General features: G+C 48.2%; 1 protein-coding gene across 1 annotated transcript in view; it reads left to right on the top strand.

Moving 5' to 3' along the window:
- RERE (arginine-glutamic acid dipeptide repeats) overlaps positions 1-22,581 on the top strand; it is a 261,457-nt gene that overhangs the window by 122,757 nt on the left and 116,119 nt on the right. The window contains 1 exon segment of the mRNA XM_032231523.1: positions 15,639-15,709. Coding sequence (XP_032087414.1) covers positions 15,639-15,709 — 71 coding nt within the window.

Here is a 22,581-nt window from a genome sequence, read left to right as displayed (position 1 = left end):
TGTTGTTGCTTTTTGAGCAGTCCGTCGTCGACGCTATTTAGATTGGAGGACATGAGCGCAATGAAAAAGCTCTGCCTTTTTGCCTTTCGCTCCCTCCCGAGAGTGATTGGCTTCTGTTTGACATTGACCCGTCGTCGTGGTTTGCCTTGCTTCCCGTATATCGCCTGCTATTTGTTCTGACAGTTTCAACCAGCTGAGAGAGAGACAGACAGAGAGAAAGACAGAGAGAGAGACAGACAGACAGACACAGAGAGAGAGAGACAGACAGACAGACAGAAGCCGGATGCCAGAATTACAGAAGGGAAAAGCAAAAAAAAGACTCAAAGAGGGCGGGAAACGGGGGGGGGGGAATAGAAAAGGAAAAGAAAAAAAGAAAGAAATGAAATCGCTAAGGTCTTGCCGACAAACAAAGTAGCCAAATCAGGCCGCGAATGCAAAACCCGCCGGGCCCTCCCGTTGCTTGACCGTGGTGAGCTTGGTGCTCTGTGAGCTTGGTGGTTTTTCTTGCAGACGTTTTATTGCAACTAGGTAAAATCAGCAGGGCTAGGGGGGAAGTGGGGTTTGCAGAATGGAGCAGAAGGAGAATGGAGGAGGAAGAGTATTGTGAGGTCCTTGGAGCTCTCTGAGCTTGGTGGTTTTCTTGCAGACGTTTTATTGCCAAACTAGGTAATGATCAGGGCTAGGAAGGAGTGAAAGAGAAAGAGAGAGAGATGGAGAAGAGAGAAAAAGAGAGAGATGGAGAGAGAAGAGAGACAGAGAAAGAGAGAGAGAGAGATGGAGAAGAGAGAAAAGAGCGAGAGATGGAGAGAGAAAGAGACCGAGAGCCAATGCGTATGGAGAGAGAGGTGTGACTATGAGAGATGAGAGAGAGAAGAGAGAGAGAAAGAGAAGAGAGAAAGAGATGGAGAGAGAAAGAGAATGACAGAAGAGAGAAGAGAGAGAGATGGAGAGAGAAAGACAATGACACAGAGAAAGAGAGAAAGAGAGAGAGAGAGAGAGAGATGCGAGAGAGAAAGAAAAGAGAATGAAAGAGAGATAGAGAAAGAGAGAAGAGAGATAGAGCAAGAAAGAGAATGGCACAGAGAAAGAGGAGAGAGGAGAGAGAGAGAGAGGAGAGAGAAGAGAGAGAAAAAGAGAGCGAGAAAGAGAGATGGAGAGAGAAAGAGAATGACAGAGAAGGAGAGAGAAGAGAGACAGAGAGATAGAGAGAGAAAGAGAATGACACAGAGAGAGAGAGAGAGAAAGAGGAGAGAGAGGGTGGTGGCAGAGAGTGTCCCCACCCTTGGCTTTTAATTGTGGTAGCCAAGCCCTGGTCGGTGGCCTCTTGCCGCCCGCCAAAAGAAAATGAGCATTACAAGGTGGAAGCCGCTACCTCATCTCCCTTCGCCACCCCCTTAGCACAAATGTGGCAGGCGTTGTTCTAGCTTTTAAAATATGGAGCAGCTGTTATTGCCTGACAGATGGTGCCGCTCTTAAAGACTGATAAATGGAGGTTGAGCATTAAAACCATCATCGCTTTTGACTTTCTAACAATCTGCACGGATCTTTTTTTCATGAAACATAAAAAGAAAGAAAAGCAGAATCGGGGGGGGGGTTGTTTGTGGCTGGGGGAGAACTGCCTGGAGGGATGAGGGTCGGTGACCTCCATATTGCTTTCATTGGGGAAACGTGTGGAGGTCGAGGCAGGGAATTTGACCAAATGTCATTTGTCAGCTCACTGTTTTGGGGAGCAGTGGAATCTCTTGGCCAGAGAGTCCTAGAGGGATCCTTTGGCCTTTTCCGGGCAAGACCTGAGCATCGAGTCCATGAGTGGCAGTAAAGGTTATCCTCCAAATTATAATTTATCTCTTAGTCCTTCCTTCCTCCCTCCCTCCATTTTATCCTTCCCTCCCTCCCTCTCTACTTCTCTCCATTTATCCCTTCCTTCCTTCCTCCCACTGTTCTTCCATTTTACCCCTCCCTCGTCTCCTTTCCTTCCTTCCACTCTCCCTCCATTTTATCCTTCCCTCCCTCCCTCTCTACTTCTCTCCATTTATCCCTCCCTCCGTCCCATCCGCCATCCATCCATTTTATCCTTCCTCCTCTCCAGTTACTCCTTCCTTCCTTCCTCCCACCCTTCTTCTATTTTATCCCTCCCTCATTGTTTTCCTCCCTCCATTTTATCCTTCTCTCCATCTCTCTATTCTCTCCATTTATCCCACCCTCCATCCATCCATCATTTTATCCTTCCCCCTATCCATTTATCCCTTCCTCCCACCCTTCTTCCACTTTATCCCTCCCTCCATTGTATCCCTCCCTCCATTTTATCCTTCTTTCCCTCCTCTCTACTTCTCCCCATTTATCCCTTCCTTCCTCCCACCCTTCTTCCACTTATATGGCCTCCCTCCATTGTCTCCCTCCCTTCCTCTCTCCCTCCATTTAATCCTTCTCTCCCTCCCTCTCTACTTTCTCCATTTATCCCACCCTCCCTCCCATCTATTTTATCCTTCCTCCCTCTCTCCTTCTCTCCATTTATTCCTTCCTTCCTCCCACCTTTCTTCCATTTTATCCCTCCCTCCTCTCCCTCCCTCCTGTCCCATCTTTGTCTAGATTGACTCTCAATTTCTTAAAAATATTTTTCTTCCTTTGAAGAAAGACACCACGAAGAGGTTAGAGGGAGACACGGCAAGGAATATAAGTCTCTTTCTCTTTCTTTTACTGAACGTGTGTGTCAGATTCCATTTATGGCTTAAAGAGTACCTGGGAAAAAAAGGGTGCGTGCATGCTGGTGTGTGTGTGTGTGTGTGTGTGTGTGTGTGTGTGTGTGTGTGTAGAGCTCAGAACGCCAAGTAGCTGTTGTACCTTTTAAGCACAAATGGCTGGTTGAAAGGTTCTGGGGCTTGATTGTAAAAATGCTGGGTTGATGGATGGTAAACGGCTGAAGAGAGGCACTCAATTGCCAGGAGCAACTGAGCAGCAGTCGGGGGGCCCAGCATGCTTCTGGCAAGGCAGGAGAAGCAGCTTATTTTCCCCCCACCGACAGCCTGGTGGGAAGCTCTTCCCTCATCCGGGGGGGGGGAGGAGGGGGGGTGGCACCCAAAATGGCCAGGAAGGAGCCCATGATGAGGGCCCATCTTCTCCCTGGGCGCCTCGCCATCCTCCTCTCTGCTTTTCCGGCTCTGCAAAGAAGCCGTCGGTTTCTGTCTTCCTGTCACGGTGACGGCGGCTGCTGATGGCTGCCATGCCCTTAAGGGCCAAGCGGATGGCAGATAAATGGGCTCGGGGAAGGCCGAGCTGGAAGGCGAACAGGCAGCCATGAAAGTGGGCGGTGGGCCAAGGGGTCTCAGCTATGTTGCCATGTTTTCCCGAAAATAAGACAGGGTCTTATTTTCTTTTGACCCCCTTGGCCTTATTTTCGGGGAGGTCTTATTATTTTTGAGGTGCAGGAGGCGGTGAGCGTGGTTTAATGAGAAGAAGGACTAGGGGAGACATAATAGCAATCTTCCAATATCTCAGGGGTTGCCCCAAAGAAGAAGGAGTCAAGCTATTCTCCAAGGCACCTGAGGTCAGAACAAGAAGCAATGGGTGGAAACTAATCAAGGAGAGAAGCAACCTAGAACTGGGGAGAAATTTCCTGACAGTAACAATTAATCAATGGAACTCCTTGCCTCCGGAAGTTGTGAAGGCCCCAACACTGGAAGTCTTTAAGAAGATGTTAGATAGCCATTTGTCTGGAACAGTATAAGGTTTCCTGCCTAGGCAGGGGGTTGGACTAGAAGACCTCCAAGGTCCCTTCCAACTCTGTTATTCTATTCTATTCTAGTCTGATGAAAAGAAGGACTAGGGGAGACACGATAGCAATGTTCCAATATCTCAGGGGTTGCCCCAAAGAAGAGGGAGTCAAGCTATTCTCCAACGCACCTGAGGGCAGGGCAAGAAGCAATAGGTGGAAACTAATCAAGGAGAGAAGCAACTTAGAACAGAGGAGAAATTTCCTGACAGTGTGAACAATTAACCAGTGGAACAACTTGCCTCCAGAAGTTGTGAATGCTCCAACACTGAAAACTTTAAGAAGATGTTGGATAGCCATTTGTCTGGAACGCTATAGGGTTTCCTGCCTAGGCAGAGGGTTGGACTAGAAGACCTCCCAGGTCCCTTCCAACTCTGCTATTGTATTGTATTGTATTCGTCACCTCATGGCCGCTGCTGTGTTGCAGTATTTTCAGGGAGGGCTTATTTTCGGGGGAAGGCTTATTTTAGCGCATGCACGCAAAAGCCCGATAGGGATTATTATCCGGGGAGGTCTTATTATTTCTGAGGTGCAGGAGGCGGTGAGCGTGGTCACCTCATGGCCGCTGCTGTGTTGCAATATTTTTAGGGGAGAGCTTATTTTAGCGCATGCGCTCAAAAGCCAGATTGGGCCTATTATCTGGGGAGGGCTTATTTTCAGGGAAACAGGGTAGTAGGTGATGTCAGAGGGGGAAAAGATCCCAGGCATCTAATTCACATCTCACATGGATGCCAGTGGAAGGTTTTGCTTCCGGGTTGGCGTCTGGCCAAGGGTCATAGCTGGATTTAGGACATGTTGGACAGGAAGAAAGCAATACATCATTCACGGCATCTTTTTTCATCCCCAAAGCTAGGCATGTCAACAACCAGGAGCCGGGACAGGAAGTTGTACTTGAACCCAGTCTTCTTAAGCCCCTTCCCTTCTATAGTCTTGCAACTTGGGTTTCCTTCTGGTGCAGAGGAATTCTGGGGGATGTAGTCCCCGTGCCTTGGGAGGGGAAACAGCAACTCGGCCTATTTACAGGGCCTTGTGTTCGTCTTCCAGCTCAGCACAACCACCCTCACCTGTTATTTGTTATTTAGACACTGATTTCTTTTTTTTTTTAGCTTCTCATGATTGAAACGTGTCTCGATGGGTGCTGTGGCTTAGAGGTAGAGATCTCGCCTCACAATCAGGAGGCTGTGAGTTCAATCCTAGGTAGAGGCAGATGTTTCTCTCTCTCTCTGGGCACACTGAGAATAGATCTGCCGAACCAAACTCCATGTTGGCGACAGGAAAGGCCTCTGGCCAGTAAACAATCAGTTCCTCTCAATTGCTCAGACTCTGCCCCGCAAGGGCTGATCAGATGAAGAAGAAGGAAGAAGAAGGAAAGAGAAGGAGAAGAAGGAAAAGAAAGAAGGGGGAAGGGAAAAAGAGAGAAGGAGAAGAGAAAGAAAGAAGAGGGGGAGGAGGAGAAAAAAAGAAAGAAGAAGAAAAAGGAGGAAAGAAAGAAAGGGGAAGAGGAAGGAGGAGGAGAAGAAAAAGAAGAGAAGAAAGAAGAAAGAGAAAGAAAGTTGGGGAACTGGAAAAGGGAGAAGGAGGAGGAGAAGAAAAAGGGGGAGAGAAAGAAAGGGGAAGAGGAAGAAGGAGGAGAAGAAGAAAAAGAAAGAAGAGAAAGGAAGAAAGATGGGAAACCGGAAAAGGAAGAAGGAGGAGAAGGAAGAGGGAGAGAGAAAGAAAGGGGAAGAGGGAGAAGGAGGAGAAGAAAAAGAAAAGAGAAATTAAGAAAAAAAAGGGAAGGGGAAAAGGAGGAGGAGGAGGAGGATGAAAAAAGCCTCAACCGTCCAACCTGGATGGGCAGTTAGGTGCCCTAAAGTGTCTCCCCTGTCCTTCCTCCCTTCTCATCTGTCCACCCTTCGTGTGAAGGTTGCAGGTCTTAACGTTAGAACTGGGAAGAGATCAGAAGCCCCATTAGCTTTTGCAATGGGAGCCTTTCTTAAAAGGAGGAAGGAAGAGGGTGGAAAGTGTAGAAGGAAATAATCGGAACGGGGGAAAGTGTGTAACAGCAATGCAGGAAGCAAGAACTGCAGCTTTCATGAAATGGAGAGTGGGGGAGAGAGGGGGGGAGAGGGAGAGGGAGGGGGCTCTGTGTTCCAGAGGCGAATTAACTATCATTAATTTTGTTGAATAGAAATATGTTCCATTTACTGTACAATCAGGAGCTCGGCTTGGATGAGCCCAAATTGATGAAATCTAAATTATACTGACAGTCCATTAAACAGCGGCGGCCGCAGCAGCGAAAACCCCTTGGAAGAAAATGGATTCTGCAGAAGAGCCGTTTATAATAAAGGGAAGGAAAGAAATCGTCTGGGGAAGCGAGTGCCCGCTTGCCTGGCACCTTTCGAGGCGAAGGGAGCAAATTGGAAAGGGCCCTTTGGAGCCTGGGGGAAGCGGGGACAGGGGAGGGGGGGCACCACCCAAAGCAGCCCCCCCCCCCCCCCGCCTGCCTTGAGGTTTGCGTGGCAGGAACAGCGCGAAAAGATCAGACTAGCGATTTGTTTGTTGTCAGCAGCGGTAGAGGAGGCGGGGAGGGAGGAGGGGGAATTTCCCCCCCCCCTCTCTCCTCACCTGTCACTCTTCCGCTGGCGTTCCTCTCCCATTAGCCCCCTCCTCCCTGGGAATGATACCCACCCTCCCCTCTTCCACAAGAACAGTGCAGCTTCCTCCTCCTCCTCCTCCACCTCCTCTTGGAAAGGGTGTTTTGGGCTTGGCAAGGACTTTTAAGGGACAGGGCTGCCAGCTTTGCCATCCAGGAGTGGAGGGAAGGGAGGAAAAGAAAGAAGGGGAAGGGTGGGAGGGAGGAAGGACACTGAAAGAGGAAGTGACAAAAGAAAGAAGGAAGGGAAGGACAAAGGAAAAGGAAAGATGGGGAGGGAGGGAGGACACTGAAAGAGGAAGGAAGAAGAGAGGGAAGGGGGAAAATAAACCAGAGGAAGGGAAGGACAAAGGAAAAAGAAGGAAGGAAGAAGAGGAAGGTAGGAAAGGAAGGGAAGGAGGAAGGAAAAGGAAAGATGGGGAGGGAGGAAGGAAGAAGAGATGGAAGGGAGGAAGGGGGGGAAGAAAAGGGAGGAAGGGAAGGACAAAGGAAAAGGAAAGGGAGGGAGGAGAAAGAAGAAGAAGGTAGGGAAGGAGGAAGGAAAAGGAAAGATGGGGAGGAAGGAAGGACTCTGAAAGAGGAAGGAAGAAGAGATGGAAGGGGAAAAGAAAAAGGAAGGGAAGGACAAAGCGGAAGGAAGGGGAAGGAAGAAGAGGAAGGTAGGAAGGGGACAAAGGAAAAGGAAAGAAGGAAGGAAGATAGGAAAGGAAGGGAAGGAGGAAGCAAAAAGAAAGCTGGCGAGGGGAGAAGAGAGAAAGAAAGAAAGAAAGAAAGAAAGAAAAAGAAAGAAAGAAAGAAAGAAAAAGGAAGGAAGGAGGGAAGAAAGAAACTTCAGACTTTCTTGGTTGTGACATGTAACTCATTAGATTTGGGGGTTCGGGGTGGATGGGAAAAGATTTGAACTGTGGCCCCACTTCAGATGCGACGATAGCTTCTCATTTGAAATCCAGCCATTCGCAGCCTCTGTAGCCTCCTCCCCACCGTCCCGTTATCAACATTCTGACGCTTAGCAACCGATTCATATTTATGACGGTTGCAGTGTCCTGGTGGCACCCTTCTAACAAGCAAGCCAGATTCTCTTAACAACCGCGTGGCTCACTTAACAACCGCAGTGATTCCCTGACCAACGGTGGCAAAATGGGGCAAAAGCTCACTTAACAACGCTCTTGCTTGGGAGCGGAAATGTTGGGCTCGGGGGGGTCATAAGTCGAGGACTATCCACTCCCATTTCCACCCCCCACCCCCCGGCCTGAGATGTGTCCGAGCACACTGGCAAAAGTCAGGAAGCGTAAAGGCTTTGCGTTGAGCAGACACTTTACTAGAGGATTGGGGTATTTTTTTGTTTTTGGTCGATAAGTTAAAATGGGAATTAAAAGACATATTGACAGAATGTGGCACTCAGGAAGAGTCTGTTCTTAGCCGTTGCCAAGACGAGATGCTGTCATTATGGCTATTAACCGCAGCTCCAGATAAAGTTAATTGCCTCGAGCTGTTGAGCTCTTCACAGATCTTGATAAATGGAATTTTGCCGGCCTCCCCACAGCAGAGCCTTTCAGGAAGCGCAATTAAACATCTCTCTCCCTCCTTCCCTCCTCTCTTTCCCCCTCCATTCTTCTCTCTCTCCCTCGCTCCCTCCATTCCTCTCCCTCCCTCCCTTCATTCCTCTCTCCCACCCTCCCTCACTCCATTCCTCTCCCTCCCTCCCTCTCTTTCCCCCTCTCCATTCCTCCCTCTCCCTCCTTCGATTCCTCTCTCCCACCCTCGCTCACTCCATTTCTCTCCCTCCTCTCTTTTACTCTTCATTCCTCTCTCTCCCTCTGTCGCCCCCTCCATTCATCTCCCTCCCTTCCCCCTTTCCATTCCTCCCTTTCCCTCCCTCCCTCTCTATTCCTCTCTCTGTCTCCCTCCATTCCTCCCTCTCTCTCTCCCTCCATTCTTCCCTACCCCCTCTCTCTCCCTCCATTCTTCCCTACCCCCTCTCTCTCCCTCCATTCCTCTCTCTCACACACTCCCTCCCACTTTCTTCCCCTCATCTTCTTGAAAGGACCTTTTGTTGTTTGCCTAATAATAGTAATGATGATGATGATGATGACGATGATGATGAGTGTAAGCAGAAATCCCTGATTGATTTCCAGGATGTTCTACAATGGGCTATCTCCAGGGGTACTATTCATTTACCTTCCCTAAATGTAAAGGTTCCCCTCGCACATACGTGCTAGTCTCCGACTCTAGAGGATGATGCTCATCTCCATTTCAAAGCTGAAGAGCCAGCACTGTCCGAAGACTTCTCTGTGGTCATGTGGCCAGAATCACTCAATGCCGAAGGAGCACGGAAGGCTGTTCCCTTCCCACCAAAGGTGGTTCCTATTTTTCTACTTGCATTTTTGACGTGCTTTCGAACTGCTAGGTTGGCAGAAGCTGGGACAAGTCACGGGAGCTCCCTCCGTTACGTGGCGCTGGGGATTTGAACCACTGAACTGCCGACCTTTCTGGTCGACAAGCTCACCGTCTAAGCCCCTGAGCCACCTCTTACCTTTCCTACCGATTCGCAAATGTGAGCACACACGCGTTCATCACCTCTGTGCATGCGCTTTGGGCTAAAAAAAGGGGAAACCTAAATGGGATGCCATAATGCCAGGGCGGGTGGGAGGGGCCACCCGCAATTTCCGCCACCGGTTCGAGTGAACCGGTAAAATACCACCTCCATTCTTAAAAAACAACAACAACAAAAAGGCCCAAATGGAAGTGCAAATATTATGCAGATTCTTAAAGGCTAAACCCCTTCGGTTGCATTTTTATTACTGTTATCCTGCCCCGGAGAAGCCAACAGAAGGAAGGAGAAAGGCCCTGGCAGAGTATCACAACTGAAGAAGCTTTTTTAAAGCTCAACTTGGAAACTGGAAGATGTGAGTTGACAGCGGGGGGGGGGGGGGTATCGATGGTGCCCAGGGATGATTTCTGATTTTTTTTATCTCCCCGGGAAAGAAAAGGCCCCTACGGAGAGCCCCTGGCACGATCCCTTTGGAAGATGCAAGTGTGCATTGTTAGAGCATCCTGTATCCTGCCGGGCACCTAATTAGATTGCTTCCTGGGCTTTGAAAGAGGTCGTCCGCTTCTTTTCCCAAACGAAAACGATATCCCGGTTTCCCAGACGGAGATCAGAAATAGATAGAGACTCCGGTGCTGGCGTTCCAACAAAGGACATCAAAAGCAGAGCGCAAGATTCGGCTTGGTTCCTCTCGGCTGAAATGCGTGGAAAAAGCTCTCCGATAGGGCAGCTCTCTCATCCGTTGGAGTCCTTGGTGCTCTCTGAGCTTGGGGATTTTCTGGCAGACACTTCACGACCCAGCTTAGTTACAGCATCAGTGCAAGCTGAGGAAAGGAAATTAAAAGTAGCAACTTAGATATAGATCACGCTTTGAACCTTCTGGTCTTTTTTTTCAAGAGGGGTATCTGGTGAGTTACTGTTCTGACCTAGGCTTCCCAAGATCATGAAGCAGACTCCTTGTCCCAATAAAACTCTTTTATTGAAATATTTTATTTAATATGTCTAGCCAAGTCCCGGTCTTTCAAGAGATTTCACAACAACAGATCTTTATCAGGCTTGGAGAGCTGCCAGACCGATATCTTCTAAATGCCATGCTGTAGCAGCAATTCCTTAGCCAGAAGTCAGGAACAGATCTTCACCCGAATGAATTGAACTCATGGTCTCCTGCAAACTCCACTCCCCTTTTGCTCCTCTTTATTCCCTATCAGAGGGGCCATTCACCGTGCACCTGTGCCTTTACTCCAGAGTCGGCCCTTGTTCCTTAACTGTTCCCTTCTCCTAGCAGCTTTGTGCATGCGCACACTGGGAACAGGCTCCAGCTGTTCTTCTGCCCTACTGATGTCCGACTCCGAAGGCAGCTGGTAACTGTCAGACGGCCCTGGACCCCTCTCTGCCTCTGACACAGAGCCCTCCTCAGAGGCTTCCCCAGACTCCAGGACTGGCCCATCTTCCTCCCCAACCTCCTCACTTTCCAAATCTGCTGCCAGCTCAGCTGGCCACTGGCGGGCCCCAACACTTAAAATTGGATTCCCAACTTGGGCCACACCACGATTGGGCCTGTTTGTGAGCCCCAACTTCTCATGTCCAATAAGCAATACAATGGTCAGTCTCACCACCACCATAGAAAGGCTGAAACATGTACTCTGGTACCTGCGTACTCAGCTGCTTTGAAACTCATCACGTTTGGTACTCGACTCATAAAGTTTGTCCTGGTACTTGTCATTTGTTCAGTACGCAAAGTGCAAGCCAGTTGCCTTGCATCTTGTTACCCTCTCCAACTGAAACAAATTTGTTTGGTTCTCATCGTACCTCCTGGAACCAATTAAGGATGAGTACCAAGGGTACCACTGTGGTTATAATAACAGCATCTTGTGGCATCTGATTATGCTGGGCCAGAGGTCATCCTTGCTCATCCTAATATCTTGCTTGTTTTCCATAGGATTGTCCCGTATTTTTCGGATTATAAGTCACACATTTGTTCCCCCTAAAAGAGCATGGAAATGTTGGTGCGTCTTATATACCGAATATAGCCTCTCGAAGCCCTCCCCCCGCATCACGTTTTGCCTTCCTCCAGCTCCCAGCAGCACTCTAGGCTTAAGCAGGGCTAGGGCAAGGCAAAGAGGTCCCTGTTTTTGTGAAAAACGGGTGAGAAATGGGTCGTTATTTGCAAAAACAAAGACATTTTTTGCCTTGCCCCAGCCCTGCGGAAGCCTGCAGAGTGCTGCTGGAGGCTGAGGAAAGGCAAAAACTTTTTTTTCTTACTTACCATATTTTTCGGGGTACAAGATGCACCGGACTATAAGACGCAGCAAGGTTTTGAAGAGGGGAAAAAAAGTTTTTGCACTCTGTAAACCTCCCAAAAACGGCCCGTTCCCCGCCCCCAAAAGGCATGAATAGCCTTTAGGGAGGTTGCAAAGTGCTCCTGGAAGGAGGGGGGGGCAAAAACAAGCAAAAAAAGGGCCCTTTTTTGCGAAAACGGGCCCATTTTTGTAACAAAAAGGGCATGGCCTTTAGGAAGCTTATAGAGTGTTCCGGTGGGGGGGTTAAAATTGAGCAAAAACTGGGTTGTTTTTCACTCATTTCTGCTCTTCCCAGCCCCCAGGAGCTCTCTGAAATCTTCCTAGACTATGCACGGCCATTTTGGTGAAGGGGCGGAGTTTTGGGAGGCAAAAAATGCTCTATTCAGTGTATAAGACGCACCCACATTTTCACTCTTCTTTGAGGGAAAAGGGTGCGTCTTATACTCCGAAAAATATGTTGCCTCTTCGAAATCTTGGTTTGTCTTATACAACAGTGCATCTTATAGTCCAAAAAATACGGTAGGTCTCTTCTTGTCCTGTGACTGAAGCAGTGATTTGAATCAAATCTCATTCTCCTTCCTTAGTTCTTCCAGAGCTCTTTTCCCCGTGGCTTGTTGGAGTCCTTAGATTTTTTTTTTTTTTTTAGAAGACTGCAAAATATTCTGAAGCTCCAAAGGTTCCCAGCTTGGGTTATTTCATCGTTTTCAAGCCAGCTCTTGGGAACCTGATTGTCTGTAATCTCCTTTTTCTTAAATCAAGCATGTTGCCGTAAAGGAGAGCTATGCAGGAATGTCCCTTTGCTTGCCTGTTGTGGCAGATGTAGCAATTCAGAGGGTTTTCGAGGGCTTCCTCCCTTGAAGTAGCATCAAGGGGTCTGGAGAATTTCAGTGTTCCTTCTGTCAAGATCCTTTCTTTGATTGGCAGATGACACAGAGCTAAAACATTTTGCTTGTGGCAGCCTTTAACTTCTGGAATTCCCTGGCAGGGATTGGCTTGGCTCGTTCATAGGAATAGGCAGCCTAGAAAAGTATGAAAAGAAGTGTATGAGATGTTGTCGCCACGATATAAAAAAAATGTTGAGGCTCTGGAAAGAGTGCAGAGAAGAGCAACAAAGACGACTAAGGAACTGGGGGCTAAAACATATAAAGAGCGGTTGCAGGAATTGGATATTGTCTAGTTCAGGGATCAGCAACATGTGTGGCTCAGGAGCCGCATGTGGCTCTTTCATCCCTTTGCTGCGACTCCCTGTCACCGGCTCCACAATTGATAGAGCTTTCGGTTAGGACAGGTAGAGGAAAAAGGAGGCCACGCTAGGAGGAGACTTTATGGTGGGGGAACCGGATTTCTGGTTGGCTCCAGAATTGAACGGGGGGCTTCCGGTTAGGACCTTTATGGCTCTTTGAGTGTTTAAGGTTGCTGACCCCTGGTCTAGTCTAGTGCGAAGTATGGGTGACATGACAAGGTAAAAAGGTAAAGGTTCCCCTCGCGCACATATCCTGACTCTAGAGGGCGATGCTCATCTCCGTTTCAAAGCCAAAGAGCCAGCGCTGTCTGAAGACGTCTCTGTGGTCAGGTGGCCGGCATGACTCAACTCCCGAAGGTGCACGGAATGCTGTTCCCTTCCCACCAAAGGTGGTCCCTATTTTTCTCCTTGCATTTTTACGTGCTTTCGAACTGCTAGGTTGGCAGAAGCTGGGACAAATCATGGGAGCTCTCTCCATTACGCGGGCTAGGGATTCGAACTTCCAAACTGCTGACCTTCTGATCGACAAGCTCAGCATCTGAGCCACTGCATCCCTTAGGGACATGATAGGAGACACCCAGTATTTGAGGGGCTGCCACAAAGAAGAGGTGTGTGGGTGTGTTTCAACCTATTCTCCAAAGCGTCCGAAGGCTGGGCGAGAAACAATGAATGGAAATGAATCAAGGAGAGAAACAGCCTAGAACTAAGGAGACATTTCCTCACAATTATGAACCAATTCACCAGTGGCTTGCCTTCAGAAGTTGTGGACACAAGAAGACAAGGGACAGCTATTTATCTGAAGTGGCATAGGAGTTCCTGCTCGAGCAGGGGGATTGGACTAGAAGACCTCCAAGGTCCCTCCCAGTTCTGTCATTCTGCAAACTGAAATAACGGAAGGAACTAAAGATGCTTTAGCGCATAGATGCATCTGGACAAAATGGCTTTATTACTATCATTATTATTATTTTTTTAAAGGAGATATTTAGGATGTGAATAATGGACCTCTTAGACAGAGCTGGAGGCCCAAAGGATGTAGAGTAAACGTTAGCATTGCCAGACAGGTTATTGTTTGTAAAGATTTGTTCTCCTGATTTCCTTCCAATTCTCGGCGGCCCTCCTTTATTCTCTCTTCCCGCTCCCGAGCATCTGAAGAGTTCACAGATGTATGTGATCCAACAGCTGGAGAGTTTTGCATGGATCTGATGAAACGGGAGTCATGAAAGCCCTCCGATTGGCTCCGCTTGGCTCGTCTCCCAGTTGCAGTGAGCGGCTTTGTTCAGGCGGATCTGTGAATTCCATATAACGCCTGCAGGCGCCTGTCTGCGAATTCATCTTAACGTTTTCATCCGCTCAGATTGTTGAATCCTCTGTTTAAAAAAAAAAGAAGCAACAACCACAAATAGCTCAGCTGAAAACTTGTGGTATGCTAGCACTCTTCTTGAAGCTATTCCTCCCCCCCCCCCCGCACACACACGCACATTCACCCAAGTAGATTGAATCATTAATTGGGGGCTTAGCAGTATGGGGATACCTCCGGGGGGGAGAGAGAGGTTTGAAACATAGACTTAAGAGACTGTAGGGAAGTGATACGGTAGGAAAGTAGGAAATCTACAGCTTGGCAGAGCAGAGAAAACCCCATGAATATATGGAGAGAGACTGAGTTGTAACTGGAGGGAAGAAGCACCACGAGATAGGCCCCATATAAATGTGATAATCTTCCTCCTCCTCCTCCTCCTCCTCCTCCTCTTCGTCTTCATCTTCTTTATATTCTTCTTTGTCTTCTATCATAATCATCATCTTTTATATCTCTCTATATAAAAATGGTGATATGTGTGTATGTGTGTTCCAGCATAACTCTGGAGCGACTCAAGCAATTTCAACCAAACTTGGTGCACAGATGACTTACTCTCTGGAAACAAATACTGGGGGGAGGGGGGGGTAAGACACCCCTAACACGCCTTGTGGAGTGTGTTCTGTTAAGATACAGCCTATTGTGCCTTAAAACGGCTTCTACCGTACTTCCTTAAAATGGCTTCTACTGTACAGCCCTGTGGAGTTTCCATGGTAACAGCCTTACAGTATTCCAAAAGGGGGCTCACTGTGGTAAGGGGGAAAATCCAACTTTAGAAATTACGTTTGGTTCTGACATTTTCCCCCTATAAATAAATACCCGGACAACACAGGGTTATCAGCTAGTAAAACAATAAAATAAACAAGGTAGAAACTCCTGGAGCAAAATTGGAGATTTTTTTTTCCACACAGAAAATTGTGGCAGATGAAGGGCGTGGGAGCGGAAAGATAGGGGAGAGTCATCTTCTCGAATTGGGGATGCCCAATCTGGAGGAATCATAGATGGTGCCATCATCTAGACACGGAAAATGTAGCGGGCAAGTCTCGGAGAAGGGACACAACGTTTTGTTGCATTGCCTTGGTCCCTAAAAATAATCTTAATACTTGGCTTGTATTGGTGTGGGGGTGGGTGGGGAGGGGGCTTGTCACATTTTATAGTATTGTCTGATTCTCAGTCATCCAAGTCACGGTTGTCCCAAAGGTGCTTTTTTTTTCAAAAGGCAGCTGGACTTTTCTTTGTTGTTTTTTTTCCCCCTTGGAGAGGTTTCGCTTCTCGTCCAAGAAGCTTCCTCCGTTCTCATCTCATTCAAGGAGCTCCCTCAGAACCTGAAGAAGCCTCTCGGGGGAGAAGCGAAACCTCTTCAAGGAAAAACAAAGCCCGGTTGGCTTTTTGAGAAACCGCCTTTGAAGAAATTTCAGTTAGCTTATGAATGAATGAACAAGGAATGTTACAACTTGTCTAAAGTTAGCTTTACAAAAGGGGAGTTAAAAGTACAAACGAGGGACGATGCTAAAGTTAGTTTATTTTAGTGTATGATTGCTAAATGTTTATAACCTGTATTTGCTCTGGGAGATGGGGGGGAGGGGATGTGGGATTGGGGGGGGGAGGGAGCGAAGGGGAAAACTATATAATTGTAAAACTTATTAAAACTTTTAATAAAAGAAAAACCACCCTTGGGACATTTTTCCGCCATTGTTTGTTACAGCCCGCTGCCGTTGTGTGTGTGTTGCGTTGATATTTCTCTTATGACTTGTGACCCAAGGCTGAGAAACTCTCCCTTTCTCTCCCAAAGATTGCGTGTATATCGAGAGCCGTCGGCCCAATACACCCTACTTCATCTGCAGCATCCAAGACTTCAAACTGGTAAGCAGCCATATTTCTCTCTCTCTGAATATAATATTTCTCTGGGCTGAGACACCCCCCTCGGCCATGAATGCCCGCCCGCCCGGGGTTTGTATCTGACCGTGTGTTTATGATGCTGGTTTGTGCTGCGGAGGGGGTCAACGGAAGGCTTCCTTGATGGATTACAAGCTGTCTTTTCCCCCAGAGCCGGAGCACTGCCTCAATGGAGTATTATCTGGATTATCTGGCTAATTAGCTGTGGCTAATCATATCCTCCGTGAATTTCCCCTCCAGGTGACTCGCCTGGTTGCCATGCATGGACAAATGTGTATTTTTCTCAGCTGGTTTTGGCTGAATTTTTTCCCCCCTTCGGATTCTCCACTTTCAAGAAAAGACTGTCAGAAATGGTGTAGGGTCTCCTGCTTGGGAGGGGGGGGGTTGGACTAGATGACCTTCTAGGTCCCACAAAATACTTTGTTATTCTGTTGTTCTTCTATTAGCCAGAAGTTGTGGGAGCTTCATCCCTGGAAGCTTTCAAGAAGAGACTGGGCTGCCATCGGTCAGAAATGGTGTAGGGTCTCCTGCTTGGGCAGGGGGGGTGGACTAGATGACCTATAAGGCCCCCTCCAACTCTACTTTTCTGTTGTTTATCCAGAGCTTGTCTCTGCACAGTAGTGCCTGCTTTAGCAGGATACTAAATCTGAAAAGCAGTGTTTCTGGATGGACAGACAGACAGACAGACAGACAGACAGACAGATGATAGATAGATAGATAAGTGAGAGAGAGAGAGAGAGAGTTAGTTTATTATTTTTCAATTACAAAAATAAACATTCCATCTTTCCTTCTGCAGTGTGTCATCTGGGTACACACATCTCTCTGCAACATCACATTCGTATTAACATTATTTCCTTAGACTTAATATTATAATATATCAAACATTTCAATATGATAAAACTCCCCGTTTTTCTTCTTAATATCCTCTAGTAATAATACCATATTAACATTAAATATCATTATTCTCATCATACGCATGCTAACAATTTCCATCTTATTTATATCTCTATCACTCTTATCGCTGTTATATCTCTAACATGTTTCTCAACCTCTGTCGCTTTAAGAGGGGTGGACTTCAACTCCCAGAATTCCCCAGCCAGCCATGGCTGGCTGGGGAATTCTGGGAATTGAAGGCCCCCCCCTCTTAAAGCAACAGAGGTTGAAAAATAACACCTCTCAGTGATTTTTAAAAAGAGGCCCACTCTTTCTGTCTTACAGGGAATGGCTTCATTAAAATAAACCCAATTTTCAGAGCAGCGGTCTCTTTGTCTTGGCCAACTTCGACCGTCTTTAACCCCCAATTTGCTTTTATGAGGCTCTTGAGAAGCGCTGACCCAGGCCCAAGGCTCAAAAGCGCTCACTCCTTCCTAATGGATTTCAAAGCCATTCTTTTCCTCAGTACACAACCACACTTTGTGGTTCAGAGTGAAGAATACCTAAACTTTTCAGTCTGGAATTTGGAACGTGGCTTTTCTGAGCTGGCTCATCAAATGACCAATTGGGTCACCTATCATGCCTTTATCAGAACAGGGAAGGTTTTCCCTGCTTCAAGGTGGTCTGTGGCATCCTCAACTGTTCTTATCCTCTCCCCCTTCCACCAAGGTTATGGGTAGTGGGGTTAAACCCTTGGATAGCCTGTCGAGATGCCCAAAGAGTCTCTTGTTAAAAAAAGAGAGAGAGAGACCGCCCTAGATATATCCTGTTTATTGAGTTCCCCCCAGGGCTGCCTAGGAAGCAGAATCTGGCTAAGTGAATCGTGGTTTGCGTCAGAAATTGTGGGTGATTCATTACTGGAGGTTTTAAGAAGAGATTGGATGGACATCTGCCCTGAAACGTTTTAAAGGGTCTTCCACATGAGCAGGGGGTTGGACTAGAAGACCTCCAAGGTGCCTTCCAGTGCTGTTATTCTGTAATTCTGCTTTTCGGGTTAAAAACAAGCTGCTTTACGAACAAAAATGTAAAGGAACTCACATCTCTCTGTAACTCATCATCTGTTTGTTCCAAAATAGTTCCAAAGCATTCCTGCTTTCTTTTTCTTCCTTCCTTTCTTCCCTCACTACCTCCCTGTTTTCTTTCTTTCTTTCTTTCTTTCTTTCTTTCTTTGCCTCCCTCTCTCTTTCTCTCTCTCTCTCTCTCTCTCTCTCTCTCTCTCTCTCTCTCTCTCTCTCTCTCTCTCTCTCTCTCCCCCTCCCTCCCTCTCTCCCTCTCCCAGCTCATTCTTCTTTTCCTTCCGTTGAAAATGGTTTATAACTGCAGTCTGGGAGAATGTATATTCTTTCCCTGTTTATTTTGACAGCCTCTTTCAATATTTATATGCCTGCTATTTTTACAACCCGCCCAAACCCCCAAAAGGTCTCACTTATATTACAGTTTCTCTCCTTCGCAGGTAATTTTTCACATCTTTTAAGAAATGGTGGAGTCAATCCCACTTCTGGGCTTTCTTTTTTTTATTTTTTGCGCAAGGAGAAATGATCTTACTTATTTATGTCTCTCTCCTTTCTTCCCCGCCTCTCTTAACACATTCAGTCGTATCATGGCCCCAGCTGCACTTACAAAAATATCATTAAAGTATTATTTTTTTTAAAAAATCCCTATCCACGTTTTTTAGGCTGCTGGCCTTTCAGCCCCATTTTTGCCACCTGAGCAGGTGAGGAGAAAATGGCTTCTGCGAAAAGCGTGAATTACGTTCCGGAAGCTACCTGCTTGGAGCCAAAGTGCCCACTGTGCAGTCACAGTTGCTCAGGATATTAGCGGTAACACAAACCCCAAAAATCTGTTCTCCGCTTTGCTCGGATGCATTGCACTGTCTGCCCAACAGTGTGGGAAGCCGAGCACCATGTGCGTTTCACTACTGTTAGGTGCATATTTATTTTGAGCCGAGGTGGCGCAGTGGTCAAAGTGCATTACTGCAGGCTACTTCTGCTGGCTGCCTGCAATTTGGCACGAGACTTACAGTTGACTCAGCCTTCCGTCCTTCCGAGGTGGGTAAAATGAGGGCCCGGATGGTTGAGGGCAATCGGTCGACCGCTGGGTCCTGGACCACAAGATCTCCTCCCTGCTAATAGCATGCCTAAGAGCAGCGGTCACCAACTGGGGGTCCATGAGAAAATTTTGGTCCACAGAAAAAAATAATTTGCATTTTTTATATTGCGCTAAATCAGGGGTCCTCAAACTACGGCCCCTGGGATGGATACGTGCAATGGACGCTTGTGTTGCTGCAGAGAGTCTCCCCCCTTTTGCAGGGTCTTTTTGTGGGGGTCGGAGGAGGGCAGAAATTCCGACTTGGGGTCTGCTTCAGCCTCCTGGTGGGGGGCTTTGGGCGAAGGCTGGAGGGAAGAGCCGCTGGTGGCAAAGAGCCGGAGGGCCTCGTTCCAGTGGGACTGCATCATGGCCTGGAACTGGCTGACCATCTCAGCCTGCTGAGCCTCCAGGTGCGGTAACCTGGCCTTGCGCTCCTTCAGGTCTTCCCTCTGCTTGGAAAGCCTATGCTCCTAGTCCTCAGTGAGATGCTTCTTCTGAGCCTCCTTCTCGGTCAGATCCAATTTGAACTGAGCTGTTTTGCCAACTATTTCTCCTGGTGGCTGCTTAGCTCCAGCACCCTGTGGAGGCGCTGAGGAGCCTGGGCGGGCAGGTGAGGAGTGGCTGGGAGGGGAGGGGCGAGTAGATGTGAGTGACATCGAGTTGGCCCACCTAGTCACATGACCGCCAAACCACGCCCACCCAGCCGGTCATTAAGCAGATCGTATTAGTGGTGCGCTGGATTTAAAATTATAAGGTAGTGGTCCTTGAGGTCCCAATGGTTGGCCACCCCTGCCTAAGAAAGTTATCCCAGACCCATTTATATCTTTGGGGTTGATTTATGCTTGGGGCTCACTACAGAAGCCCACCCACCCTCCCCAAGAGGTAAATCTCCCCCTGGAAATGGCTGTTCTGAAGTTTCATTTTCTTTCTCGATGGGACTACAAGAAAAAAAATTGGTTCCTCCCCCTCCCCCCCCCCCCATCGCAATCCCTGATTGATTTTCCTCTATTAATGGTACCCAAAGTGCGGCATCGGTTCCTGGGGGTACCTTCATAGGGTTGCACCTGTGAAGGGAACTCTTTGTGACGGGAACAAGATGCTCTTGTTTGAGCCAGGATCCGTTTACACACACACATTCACACACACACTCATTCACTCACTCACTCACTCATTCACTCACTCATTCCTGTATTCCCCAACACTCGGGTTTTTGAGATGGGGGCACGGAGGAACGCCGAACAATGTGGCTCAGGCACCCCGCTCACAAGGACTGAATTTCAATGGGGATTCTCCTGGCACGGGTGGTGATCATCGCCCGGAGATTTATGTGTTGTGTATGGAGGTTTGTTGTGTGTGCGCGCTCACACAACACACACACACACACTCCGACTCTTTCACACTCAGTCCAATTGAAGAAAGATCAGAGGCTTTCCCTTCGCCCTCGTTAGATTTCGTTAATGAAGGGAGCATTTTAATCCTCCCCACCCCCTCTGTGAATGCCCCACTTGTGCTGGGATGCTTAGAAGTGCAGTCCAGCTGCATCGGGGCCTAATAGGAACTTTTAATAACACTAGCAATGGCACTTAAGACTTATATACCGCTTCACGGGGCTTTTACAGCCCTCTCTAAGGGGGTAGTGAAACAGTTAGCAACCCACCCCTACTGTGGTTGCAAAAGGTCTCCGTGCTTGTCGAATTTTCCATTGGAAGCCACTGTCAGCGTTCCAAGAGTCATGTAGAATTAAATCAGAATCAAAGGCAAAACTATCCTTAAAGTTCCAATTTAATAAAGCAGACATTTTAGCACATCTGTGTTAATCCCAATACTGGAAATGACATCAGAATTCCACCCAGTTAAAAGTTCATGTTCTTGTCCCCACACCCACAATCCATCACATGGTCCAAACTTCTTCTTCCACGCTGGCATCCACACCCAGCTGCTTCCGGTCAGGTGTAAAAGTACGGAGAGAAAAGATGACCTTGAGCTTCTAGTAAAGAATGAAAACAATACATTCCACAATCCTACTCCTTCTATTCCCCCTCCCATCAACTATACTAATGAAAACAACATAATGAAGTAAGAGAAAGTGTGGCAGGCCAAAATTCTAAAAGGAATATAATTGCAGGCCTGACAGGCGCATTGTAATGGCAAGAGGTGGCACGTTGCCTTATGTTTCCTCCAGCGAATAATTCAGCAAATATTAGCTTCCTCGCTAGTCCAAAAGCCAGCATTGGGGACCGGTGTCTCCCCCCACCCACCCCCCTCTGCCCTGTTCCTTAAAGCCGACTTACCCATTGGCCTTTTCCTCCCTTCTGCCTTGTTAGCTGCTTGCCTTTTGGCGCGTCTGGGGCTCCGTGGGGATGTTCCGCGGAATATTCACTTTGAAAGCAACTCCCTGCGTTGCCATCTGCTCCTTTTAACTTAATCCCCGCAGCGAACTGAAGGCGGATTCGATTGGTGGGCCACGGGAAACCCAATTACGAGGGCTCGGAGCTGAGAGAGGCAGAATGTCCCCTAACTTCCCTCCAAGAACCGAAAGCCGCGGAAAGGGGGGTGGGTGGGAAACTGTTGGAGAAAAGCCCTCCCAGGAGGGAGGAGGAATCAAACGGGGAAATTAGCCTGGACTCATTACATAAACCAGGGGTCTCCAACCTTTTGGACCTCAAGGACCACTAAATTCATAATTTTAAATCCGGCAGACTAACTAATATGGTCTGCCTAATGAATGGCAGTGGCTAGGTGGTCATGTGACTGGATGGGTGTGGCCAACTCGATGTCACTCACATCAAAAGGCGCCTCTCTGGCCTCTACTCGCCCCTCCCAGCCACCCCTCACCTGCCCGGCCAGGCTCCTTAGGGCCTCAACAGGAAAAAACTGCCTGGGCTCCTCAGGGCCCCCACAGGAAGCAGTTGCTGGAGCTAAGCAGCCACCAGGAGAAAGAGTTGGCAAAACAGCTCAGTTCAAATTGGATCTGACGAGAAGGAGGCTCAGCAGAAGCACCTCACTGAGGACTACCAGCATAGGCTTTCCAAGCAGAGGGAAGACCTGCAGGAGTGCAAGGCCCCCGGCGCCTGGAGGCTCAGCGGGCTGAGATGGTCAGCCAGTTCCAGGCCATGATGCAGTCCCACTGGAATGAGGCCCTCCGGCTCTTCTCCACCAGCGGCTCTTCCCTCCAGCCTTCGCCCAAAGCCCCCCACCAGGAGGCAGTGATATACCCCAAGTCGGGATTTCTGCACCCCTCCGACCCCCACAAAAAGACCCCGATGGGGGAGACTCTCTGCAGCAACACAAGCGTTCATTGCACGTATCTGTCCCAGGGGCCGTAGTTTGAGGAACCCCTGATTTAGTGCAGTATATAAAAATGCAAATAATTGTTCTGCGGACCCCCAAAATTTTCTCACGGACCCCCAGTTGGTGACCGCTGACATAAACACAAGAGAGCAAAGGTCTGACTCGCCTCCTCAAATGCCTTTGAGTCTCACCTGGTCTTTCCCAGGTGAATCTGCCAGTCTGGGAAGATTCCTGCGAAAGAGGCACGAAGCAATGAAGTAGTAAGCGAATGAACTCTGCCCATGGGAGGCCTGGACATTCGACAGGGGTTGGGTTGGGTTTCAGGATGTCAGATGGACCCAGGACTGCTCTTTGCCCAAATAGGTGCAAACGCCAGCCTGACATGCGTGTGCCGTACACGCACATACACACGCCACGTTTTACCTGCCTCCCTGCTATCTTTGATGTTTGGGCTCTTCCATTCGTCTGAGTTTGTCCATTCCAGACATACTTTTTGCCCCTTGGACTCTGGTGTGAACTTCTCCAGA

This window comes from Thamnophis elegans, chromosome 15, assembly GCF_009769535.1.
Source record: "Thamnophis elegans isolate rThaEle1 chromosome 15, rThaEle1.pri, whole genome shotgun sequence".
NCBI classification, from domain to species: Eukaryota; Metazoa; Chordata; class Lepidosauria; order Squamata; family Colubridae; genus Thamnophis; species Thamnophis elegans.
Note: the sequence above shows the minus strand (reverse complement) of the source record. Positions and strands in the feature narration are given on the sequence as shown.